The 11,811-nt window shown below is 46.7% G+C and overlaps 1 protein-coding gene across 2 annotated transcripts in view; it reads right to left on the bottom strand.

The window, feature by feature from the left end:
* The window catches only part of Psd2 (pleckstrin and Sec7 domain containing 2), a 51,406-nt gene that overhangs the window by 1,118 nt on the left and 38,477 nt on the right, over positions 1-11,811 (bottom strand). The window contains exons 9-15 of one of the 2 annotated variants that reach the window (XM_029547244.1): positions 9,168-9,258; positions 7,288-7,331; positions 6,125-6,315; positions 5,887-5,957; positions 5,349-5,506; positions 4,473-4,617; positions 1,609-1,752 (exon numbers count right to left, since the gene is read on the bottom strand). In XM_029547244.1, the coding sequence (XP_029403104.1) occupies positions 1,609-1,752; positions 4,473-4,617; positions 5,349-5,506; positions 5,887-5,957; positions 6,125-6,315; positions 7,288-7,331; positions 9,168-9,258 (844 nt within the window). The remainder of the gene's footprint in view (positions 1-1,608; positions 1,753-4,472; positions 4,618-5,348; positions 5,507-5,886; positions 5,958-6,124; positions 6,316-7,287; positions 7,332-9,167; positions 9,259-11,811) is intronic. The other variant, XM_021214527.2, reaches the window with a different exon arrangement.

Raw genomic sequence — 11,811 nt, 5'->3', positions numbered from 1 at the left:
TTTCTGAGTTCGAGGCCAGCCTGGTCTACAGAGTGAGTTCCAGGACAACCAGAGCTATACAGAGAAACCCTGTCTCGAAAAACAAAACAAAACAAAACAAAAACAAAACAAAACCTAGTAACAAAGTACCAACCTCTGTGGCATTCCCCTGCACCAACAGCTCTTGCAATCAACAAGAAGAAATAAACCACCACTGCCAACCTCCCCAAAAATAGACAGACACACACATCAATCTCACGTATTGTTTTCTTGAGACATCATCTCACTATGTAGCCCTGGAGTTCACTATGCAAGCCAGACTGACCTTGAACTTGCAGTGATCCTCCTGCCTCAACCTCTTGAGTACTGGGATTATCATCATGCCCAGTTTCTCACTTATAACTTAACAATCCAAATAACATCAACAATGTCTTAGGTTCAACTTGAAAGACATGGGCAATAAAAGCAGAAATGGACAAACGGGACTACATTGATATCTAAAACTTCTGTGCCTTGAAGGAGAAGGAAACTATATGTTTAAGGAGCAAAGCTTCCATGTGGGGAGATGGAAAAGCCTGGAGATGGATACAATAGATGCTGCTGAGCTACACACTTAAAAATCGATGAAGATGGCGCAACTCATCATGTGTTTCCACAGTTAAAATGTTAGACATTTAGGGCTGAAGGGTGGCTGAGCAGTTAAGAGTGTTTGCTGTTCATGCAGAGGACCTGAGTTCAGTTCTCACCATCCATATAGCAGCTCACAATGGCCTATACAAGAAGCATTCACAAGCAAGTATGAAGATGCACACAGGTACACATAAATAAAAACTAAATCTTTTCTCTTAAAAATGTGAAATCTAAATTAAAAAGTGGTGGAAAATGATTGTTAAAGTTGTGAGATCAATGAAGATTAAAATATTTCCAAATGCCCAGTGTTGGTGAGGGCATGGAGAAATGGATGCATTCATAAACACTTAGAAAGGTTATTTTAAAAGTTGCTGTTAACATTTTAAGAGGGAGACCTAGCAGATTCAGGCCTTCTCCACCATCAGGGGGCCCTCCCCACCCCCGCCAGTTCTGTCTATGGGGCTTCGTGTCCTACCCACACACACCAAGCCAAGTGAGAGAGAGAGAGACCTCCAGTGCCAGAATTGCAGCCAATCACCTGGTTAGGATCCTAGGTCCTACTTTTTCTAATTGTGTCACCTTGGGCCAGTGCTCTGGCTTCTCTGAGCTTCAGTTTACCTTTCTGTCAAACGGGGATAGTTTTGGAAACCTTTTAACAGCATGGCATGAAGATGAACTCAGCCCACAAAAGAAAGCCAGGCCTCACCCCAAGCAAATCCCCTGTGGCTTTTGTCATCTCTGTTTTCACACTGCAGAGTGGATGTGAAGGACTCCTGGAGAGACCCAGCCATAGGAGAAACCAATCATCATTTGACAGCCAGACTGTGAGAGACTGACCACAGGACACTGGCTTACGCCTGCCTCAGAGAGCTCCACAGTAAGGAGGTCTCAAACTAGAGTCCCTGGCTTGTTGGTGTTGATGGCAGAAGTGGAAGGTGGGAGCTGACTTTCTCCTCTATTTCCATCTCTGACCTCTGCTGTCCAACTCCCAAGACCTACCTCAAACGTGAGATAGTGTTCCTTCAGACGGTACTCTTCCGCTTCTTTAGACTTGAGGCCTCTCTCCAGTGGGTGACACCTGTGCTCAGCCAACTCTGCAGTTACCTGCCTCAACTTATTCTCATGAGACCGAAGCTGCTCCTCCTGCAGAGACAAGCCCAGGTCTGTGAGGTCTGACATTTGGGGTATCAACAGACGTGGACCTAGTTCCATCCACACTGGAAGCTGCTTCACCAAAGAGAAACTGAGGCTGACCAAGGTTCTCAAAGATAAAGGTTCAGAGCTAGGCTCTAGACACGAGTGCTCCCTCCCACTCTCCTCTTTCCTCCCCTTTCTCACAGGCTCAGCCTACGAGACAGCTTTACATTTGCATGTGAGTATACACACTGCAGAACAGACACCTTCACCACAACCCCTTGCATAGAGTCCCACATGTGCACCGAAGCATGCTGGGACAAGGGTCAGCCTGGCCCCACTTATCCCAAGCTCTGTATAGCACAAACATCCTCCCAGCATTCTCTGATTTGTGTGATCCAGATCATACCTAAAGGTAGATGAGACTTTTCTCATTGACAGGACACACACACACACACACACACACACACACACACACACACGCACACATGCTCACAGGAGCTCCACACAGACCGTGAACGCCCTGTAGCTCTGTGGAGAGAGACCTTATTTGGAAAGGGACTGATGACTGAGAGGACGTTTGAAGCTTGGCAACCTCCACTCTCAGGTTCTGGACCTTTGTTTATCCTTTCCTGTCTAAAATACTCTGAAAATCTGTGGTATTAGTGAGATGGGGTTTTCATAGGGATATAACTAAAGTATTTAAAGGTTTTTTAAAAATGTTGTCATGGATAGTTTTCTGTCAGCTTGATTCAAGATAAAGTCATCTAAGAGGAGGAGCCCTCAATTAGGAAATGCCTCCAGAGTCTGGTGGTGGCCACGCCTTTAATCCCAGCACTCAGGAGGCAAAAGCAGGTGGATGTCCCTGAGTTCATGACCAGGCTGGTCTACAGAATGAGTTCTAGGACAGAGTCAGGGCTACACAGAGAACCTGTCTCAAAAAAAGAAGGAAGAGGAGAAGGAGGAGAAAGAGGAGGAGGAAGAAGAGAAGAAAGAAAGAAAGAAAGAAAGAAAGAAAGAAAGAAAGAAAGAAAGAAAGAAAGAAAGAAAGAAAGAAAGGAGAGAGAGAGAGAGAGAGAGAGAGAGAGAGAGAATAAGATCAGGTTGTAGGGTTGGAGAGATGGCTCAGAGGTTAAGAGAGAGAGAGAGAGAGAGAGAGAGAGAGAGAGAGAGAGAGAGAGAGAGAGANAGAGAGAGAGAGAGAGAGAGAGAGAGAGAGAGAGAGAGAATAAGATCAGGTTGTAGGGCTGGAGAGATGGCTCAGAGGTTAAGAACACTGACTGCTCTTCCAGAGATCCTGAGTTCAAATCCCAGCAACCACATGATGGCTCACAACCACCCGTAATGAGATCTGATGCCCTCTTTTGGTGTAACTGGAGACAGCTATATTCCTGGGTTCTATAAGAAAACAGGCTGAGCAAGCTATGGAGAGCAAGCCAGTAAGCAGCACCCTGCTATGGCTCTGGTTCCTGTCCTGCATGAGTTCCTGTCCTCTATAGAACTGTGAGTAAAATAAGCCCTCTCCTCCCGGGGTTGCTTTTTGGTCATGGTGCTTCATTGCAGCAATAAAATAACCCTGACTAAGACAAACATCAACACTGGATTGTTTCTAAAAAGTGAAAAATTGGAACTGGAGAGTTGGCTCAGTGGTTGACTGCTCTCCCAGAGGGCCTGGGTTCAATTCCCAGCAACCACATGGTGGCTCACAGCTATCTGTGACTCCAGTTCCCTCATCTGGCCTCTGCAGGCACCAGGCACATGCATAGCGCACAAACGTACACGCAGGCAGAACACCCATATGCAAAACATAAAAACAAAGTCTCAAAAAATATAATATAATATAATGTAATATAATATAAGTAAATATAAGTAAAATGAAAAATAAGTGCCTGTGAAGACTGGCGAGAAGGAAGCTTTGTACAGTGTGGGTGGGACTGTGAATTAACACATTTACTGTGGAAAATACTATGAATGGGAGCTCATCAAAAAATAGGGAGCTGGAGAGATGGCTCAACAGTTAAGAGCACTGGCTTCTCTTCCAGAGGTCCTGAGTCCAGTTCCCAGCACCCACATGGCAGCTCACAGCTGTCTTTAATTCCAGTTCCAGGTCATCTGATACCCTCACACAGATGCCCATTCAGACAAAATTCCAATGCACATTAAAAGATTAACATAATTAGCCAGGCATGGTGGCACACGCCTTTAATCCCAGCACTCAGGAGGCAGAGGCAGGCGGATTTCTGAGTTCGAGGCCAGCCTGGTCTATAAAGTGAGTTCCAGGACAGCCAAGGCCACACAGAGAAACCCTGTCTCAAAAATCCCCCCCAAAAATTAACATAATAAAAATAAATAAATTAAAAAGAAACTAAAAATAGAGGAGGACACAGAGATGGCTCAGTGGATGAAGTGCTTGCTGAACAAGACTGAATTAGATCCCTGAGCCCACAAAGTTGTCCTCTGACATCCACATGTGCCATGTGTCCCCCACCCCCAACACATCATACACACACAAAATAATAAATAAAGTTTAAATGAAACTACCACATGCTCCAACAGGGAACACACCCAAAGTCAGCACACCACAGCCCTACCTGCACACCTGCTTCTGGAAACAATGTTCAGAATCAGCCTGAGTGTCCAGCAACAGACAAACGGATACAAAAAAGGTAGCTCTCCTTCCCTGGTGTCCCTCAGCCCAGTACTACATGCCTAGCCCCAGGAGCTTATACCTGGCAGAGGCGGGTTGTACAGGAGGGCAGCAGGGGTCGACAAAACTTCTTCATGGAGCTGACAGCTGCTGGGAAGGCAGGTGCTGAGAAGATGGCGGCTACTAGGTTGATCCTCAGGATCCAGGACAGCATCTCTTCCTTGCTCCTGGGGACAAAAGAGGACATAAAGGGGTCCAGTTCTCATGATGGGACCTCCCACCTTCTCCCAAAGTCTGGCAGAGAAGGCAAGGACAGAGAGGAGAAAGGAGAATGGGGTGGGCAGGTGGGTGAATGAGCCTGGTCAGAACTACATAGGGAACTCCCATCTGGACTCCCATGAAATAAACCTGCTCCAGCCTGAACTGATGTCCTTAGAGCCCATGAACTCCAGGATCAGCCGCAGTGAGCCATCATCTGCCCTGACCCATCACCTGCCCAGATTCCCACTGGGCCCAGTTCTCACACATTAATCTCTTTCATGAAGTTTGTTTGACATGTGAAAACCCCCATCTGGAGTCACAGAGGATGGGTTGCACCAGAGCAGAAGGCCTTACAGGTCAAAGGTATAAGGAGCCCTTCCCACTTTGCCTCTGTCATGTCAAGGTGCATCCCGGTCTATCAGCCTACCTGCAGGATGTCAGAATGCACCTGCAGGCTTATTAGACCCAGTCAGGTACTGACTCTGTGGGCCTAAGACGTGGGCAGTAAGGTGGCAGAGAAGGCCACACCGAAAGCCACCGCTCTGGAAGACCCGAAGTGTCCATTGATCTGTGACACTGGGACTGACATGCGCAGAAAGCTGAGGTTTCCATCCTGAGACCAGGAGAGCGGAGCTTGTGAGGTTGACGCTGCAGGCTGGGAGTCCAGATGGCAACCGGGGGCCCTGTTCCTACTTACGGTGCCTGGAAGAGGAACACCCTCCAGTCTGCTGTCTTCAGCTTGAGCACGTTGGACTTCTTACTGTAGTCAGAAGCCCTGGTGGCCAGAGCGTGGTGCACACGGATGGCATTCTTCAGGTCCCCCTCGGACAGAGCCTTGTCAGGCCTGTACTCATCCTGAGTCGGGTATGCTATGTCACTCTGGGCTGTAGCTCACTGCCCCACACAGCCCATTGTCATTTCCCTCCCTCCCTCCCTTCTTCGTATTGCTTCTACCCTCCCCCAACATAGAATCACTGCAGATGCTCTCCCCTCAGACCCCAGTCTGTCCCGTAATGCCACAAGGCATAATCCATTTGGCGTTTCAGAGTCCCTTGCCCCAAACCCTCAAAGTTCCTGAGTGAGTCCAGGTAAGACCCTTAATAAAAGAACGCCCTAGTTCCTCTCTAGGTCTCAGTCCTGGCCAGAAGACCCTGAGCTGAGTATCACAGGCAGGGGCTGGATGATCCCGAGTGGGCCCTTTCTACATAAGGATTCTGAAGCAGCCTTCCCCTCACCTTCTGCAGGTACAGGATGGTCCCTTTGAGCACCGCATAGAATTTCTTCCAGCCACGCCTCCCACGGGGTGCTGAGGAGGGGGCACAGGGAGTATGGCTGCAACCTTCTGCTTCAGTAACTCCCACCCTTCCATTCCCTGCACCTCCACCTGTATGTGTGTCCCCAAAGGAGTGGCCAAGGGTGGGTCCCTCCTACACCAGTGTCCCTCCCAGGCCCCTCCCCCAGCCCGACACCCACTCCTCTTGCCGTCCATGTCCGCATGAGTCTTCCTGGTCAGCACACCATGCTTGTAGGTGGTAGCGTTGAGAGCCTGCGGGACATCCAGGAATGGATTGCCACCATCCAAGATCCGAGTCACCTTCTTTGTGCCCGTCCCAAACTTGTCATCCACCAGCTCAGACAGGGATTTTCTCAGCTCATCCTCATCACTAGGAAGGGACCAAGCCTGAGCCACCTCCAGAGAGGCCCTGCCCACCCACAACCCTTGCCACAGCCTTTTCCACCCGCTCTGCCTTCAAGGCTGGAGACAAGAGATTACAAAATACAGCTCCGGGGCTCCGATCCCTCCCCTTCATCTTCACTTCCTAACTTTGGTATCTGATCTTCGATTCCGTCTCGAAGCTAATCTTCACCTTTAACACAGTTGGAGACTTCCTTGTCTTCGAGTTTCCTTCCCCCAGACTTCCTTAACCTTTTCAGCCCAAGGAGTATTAGCCCTTTGTGGACTGAAGCTGTTGCACAGACTCTGCCAACATGCTGGAAATAGTAGAACAAACAACAGGGCAAGGCCCCGAAGTCCAGGCCTACCTTCAGAGCCCTGGTAGAAGAGAGCCAGCTCTTTCCAGCATAGCTATAGTCCCTGAGCTATGGGCTCTACACATCCTCAAAGGCACAACCTTCCCTGAGGAGCTCAGCCATGGGGCTCACCTTCAACCCCCCACCTCAGAGCCTCTCCTAACCTCACCAACCAGTAATATCTCTAACCCTCTTTGCAAATGGGTGTGCACGGCCTTCACGGGTGATGAAGTCAGGGCATTTGCCCCTTCCCATTGCCAAAAGCAGTCACCACCCAAACATCTTCACACTGCTAGTGCCACAGGGGACCTGTGCTTCCTGCCCTACTTCCCAAAAGGGAAAAGGCTGTCACTGACAACATCTTCACTACAGAAAAACCAGTCACCAACACTCCCAGAACTAAATTCATGGTTGAATCTATTCTACAGCAATATAAACATTGCACACTTGTAATCAAGTCAGGAAATGAACCCACAAGGGTGTTAGCCAGCTGGGTAGGGGCTGTCAGGGGACTGGGCTAGGATAAATCAGCACCATGGAGAGTGGTCTGCATGCCCAACCACTCCCTCTCCTGGTAACCAGCCTCATACCCTTGATCTACTCACATGGCCCATTCCAGCTTTTCGTTCTTGATGGAGTTGTAAAGCGTCTGAATTGGGAAGGAGAAAGGGAGAAAGGAGTTCAGGTGGAGAGTCAGAAAAACCCTCATGTCTCTCCAGCAGCGTGGCCATGGCGAGGGAGCACCTTTGCAGTTAAATGGGTAAAGTGAGTGCTTCATTCATACCTGCTTGATGTCATATGATGCATAAAGGAGTGGATAGGGGGTGTATTGGATGGGTGATAGTGGGCGTATTGAATGGGTGGCAATTATTACCATCTGTCTAGCCAGGCGATTGTAAGCTTCCCAAGGTCAATAATGTCTAACTTGTTCACCAATAAGTCTTCAATAGGAAGTCCAGAATGACACAGGATGGGTGGATGGATGAGATGTTGGGAGTAAGGATAGATGTTAGAATGGATGAGTGGTTGGTGTATGAAAAACTGTTTAGGCCGGGCGTGGTGGCACACGCCTTTAATCCCACCACTCGGGGAGGCAGAGGCAGGCGGATTTCTGAGTTCGAGGCCAGCCTGGTCTACAAAGTGAGTTCCAGGACAGCCAGGGCTACACAGAGAAACCCTGTCTAAAAAAAAAAGAAAAAAGAGAAAGAAAGAAAGAAAGAAAGAAAGAAAGAAAGAAAGAAAGAAAGAAAGAAAAAGAAAAACTGTTTGGAGGGCTGGGACATAGCTCATTTGGTAGAGTGCAGCTTCTAGTGTGTGTCACACTGGGATTCAATCCCCAGAACCACATTAAGCCAGCATGGTGACACATACCTGGAATCGTAGCACGTAAGAGGTGGAGGCATGAGGATCAGAAACTCAGGGTTGTCTTCAGCTACACAGTGAGCTGAAGGCCATCCTGGACTACACAAGAGCTTCTGGGTGAGGGGTGAATGGGTAAGGTACTTGGGTAGGTAGGTGGGTACATGGCTGGGTAGATGGTGTATCCATGCATGAGGAAATGTGTGAGTGAATGGAGGAGATAAAAGATGATAAGTAGATAGTGAAAATGAATGGATGGGTAGTGATTTGATGATTTTATTTTGTTTTTGTTTTTAAAGACAAGGTTTCTCTGTGTAGCCCTGGCTATCCTGGAACTCTCTGTAGACCAGGCTGTCCTCAAACTCAGAGATCCACTGCCTCTGTCTCCCACATGCTGAGATTAAAGGTGTGTGCCACCATGCCCAGACTGAGCTTAAAGATATATTTTCATCAAGTACTTCTTGATGGTGAAGCAGATAATTGTAGCAAAAAAAGAGGAGGAGACAATGTTCTCTTTTAGTTTCTGTAACTGGCACATAATAACTGTATATATCTTCCTTTGGATTAATCACTCAATTTCCCTCCTAACACCATAGGATTATGAAAAGACTATCTAAAAATTAACTCATCATCTATAAATATCCCCCAAATTAATCTGTTCTTTTTTATACAAGACCAAAGTTTCACCTTGGGAAGCCTCAAAGGAAAATTGATTTCTTTCACTGCCAGTGATGGAGGAATGAATGGACCTTTCCCTATGGTTATAGTGGTGGTGACGGTGATGGTGGTGGTGGTGGTGGTAGTGGAGATGGTGGTGGTGGAGGAGGTTGTGACTGTGGAGATGGTCATGGGTGGCAACCATAGTACTTGGTGATAGTGGTGGTTATCATTTGATGATAGTATGGTTATTACTAGAAATGGTGGTCATTGAAGCACTAAAACCAAAGTGCTCAGAGCCTCACCATCTATCTTACTTGGAGAATACACAACAGTCAGGTGAGGAACTAGGCAGTCGCCAACTCTGTCTCAGAGTTATGGATCTGGAATGTCAAGATTCAGTGGGGCAAGATTTTGCCCATTCGTGCTGGGCGAACAAAAGAGCATGAGAACCCTTAGCAGATAATACCTTCAAAAGGTCTTTGGCAAAGTCTTGGCCATCATTCAGCTGGTCCAAGTTGGCAATGAATTGCTGGCAGGACATCTTCTTGCCAATGTTCTGTCATGGAGAAATGGTTCTGCCTGAGAGTAGGGAAGAAGGCTGGTGTGGTCCACACACCCCGCCCTGCCCTGCCCTGCTCTGATAGACAGGATGAGGCAGCAATGAAGGCAGTGCTAAAACTGTCTACATACTGCTTCATCTCCAAGAATTTAAAAATCTTTTTGCATTCTAAATTCTATTTGATCCACAGAAAGGCTCTCTTCAAACTCAGTGCAGAGGCTGAATTGGGCCGAGTAGCATCATGGCAGCTGAGTCGGCCAGGTGCCTGCTCTGCTTTGGGCATTGAATGTCACATGTATTATCATATCTCCTTGCCACAAGGTGAGAAGCCTGAAGAATGAGAAGGGAAGTGATGTGTGAAGGAAGAGGAGGGGCCCAGTATGTCTGACATCAGAGTTCCTGCTCTCATCCCCAAGGTCACTGAGCACCTGGACTTGAACCAAGGCCTCTTGGCTCCTGCTTAGGTTCCCTTGGATACAAGCAAAAAGCTGGGGAGAGATGGCTGTACCCAAAATTTCTGTCTCTTGTTAACTAGTTGATGGAGGAGCCCCATTGGAGGAGGCTCTAGCTGGCAGTTCACCTATGGGAGGTTTTGTGAGTCAGGGTTCACTAAAATAAGGCAATGTTTCCTCATATTTATTTACTTCATTTATTTATTTAAACATTCTATGACATGGGAATATGTATTTCCTAAAATAAGTAAGAGTATTGGAGTTCAGCAAATTTATTGCCCCAGTTCGGAACTTTAAACATGTTTGTGTGTGTTGGGATTCTCAAAGGACAGAATTCCATGTGCACTGTCCCACACTTCCCAACCTTGGCATTACTTAAACAAAGCCTCTACTAACACCATATGCCACAGAAATAATGTGGAGAGCATTTCTGCAAGGCGATTCCTTGTTTGCTAGCTTCTTTGTTTCTGTGGCACTGGGGTCTCACCAAATGACCTAGGCTGGTCTCGGACCTGAGATTTTCCTGTCACAGCCTCTAAATGTTAGAATTGTAAATGTGCTTTGTCAATTTGACATGAGTTAGAGTTGAACCTCTCCTCCCTCCCCAAAAGAAAGAAAGGAAGAAAAAGAGAAAGAAAAAATGCAGGAAGGAAGGAAGGAAGAAAAGAGCAGGCTGAACAAGCCAATAAACACTCTTCCATGGCTTCTGCTTCAGTTCCTGCCCCCAGGTTCCTACCTTGAGTTCCTGCCTTGGTGTCCCCTGATGATGGACTGTAACTCAATAAACCCTTTTCTCCCAAACTGCTTTCCATTACCATCTTTATCATAGCACTAGAAGCTGAATTGGAATGATATATGTATATATGTCACTGTACCCAAACAATATAAAGGTTAATATATAGCTGATAAGAATTTTCTTAACTTCTTCCAAAGCCTTAAAAAGAAAAGATGCTATGTGTGCCTTGATATTTTTGTCTGTTTCTGTGTTGTATTTTTATGTATACATTTCCTGTGTGCAGACATAAGCATATAGCCATGTCATGGTCATTTGTAATAAAAGACTACAAACACATGAGGAAATATTGTCTTTGAGTTCCACACACACACTGAGTATTCTCAGCCACTAAGAATACAAAGTCAAAAGACAGCTATGTAGTGGGCAGGGGATGTAGCTCAGTTGGTAGAGTGCCTACTTAGTATGGAGCTTTAGGTTTGATCCATAGCACCACATAAACTGGATATATATATATATATATATATATATATATATATATATATATACCTGTAATCCCAGTATCTGAGAAGTGGAGGCAGGAGAATCAGATGTGCAAGAATGTCTTCAGTAGTACAGTGAATCTGAGGCTAGTCTAGGCTACATAAGACTCCATCTCATCATCATCATCATCATCATCATCACCATCACCACCATCACCATTGCCTTTTCATCTTAATAATGACATAACCTTGTCATGAAGGATATTTTTCCAATAAAAACAAACAAACAAACAAACATTAGGGGTCTGAAGAGATGGTTCACTTAAGGTTAGGAGCAGTTATTGCTCTTCCCGACGACCTAAATTTGGTTTCAGCACCCACGATGGGTGACTCACAGCCTTCTGTACCGGCACCATCAGAAACTGGTACCTTCTTCTAGCTTCTAGATGCACACATACACAGAGGAACATACACATACACCTAAATAAAAATTAATGGAAAGAAGTTTTGGCTGAAATATTAGTGAAACGCCTGTATAAAAGCACTAGAGAAATACAAAGCAGACACCAACGCTGAGTTCCTGCCACTCAAGGGATGGAGAGAACCCTGTACTGGGAAACTTTCCTCCTCAAAGTGTGTCCCAGTGGCTGAGGAACCAAGTCACCTACTGGACTTAAGAACGAGCACTGGAGTTCAGGGCCCATCAAGAGCAAGGGATCCTGGGAAATAGCTCAGCCATATGTCAACATGAAAATTAAAAAAAAAAAAATAGCCGGGCGTGGTGGCGATGCCTTTAATCCCAGCACTCGGGAGGCAGAGGCAGGCAGATTTCTGAGTTCAAGGCCAGCCTGGTCTACAGAGTGAGTTCCAGGTCAGCCAGGGCT

This window comes from Mus pahari, chromosome 15 (assembly GCF_900095145.1).
Source record: "Mus pahari chromosome 15, PAHARI_EIJ_v1.1, whole genome shotgun sequence".
Taxonomy (NCBI): Eukaryota; Metazoa; Chordata; class Mammalia; order Rodentia; family Muridae; genus Mus; species Mus pahari.
The sequence above is the reverse complement of the archived record's forward strand: the minus strand, read 5'-3'. Positions and strand labels throughout refer to the sequence as shown.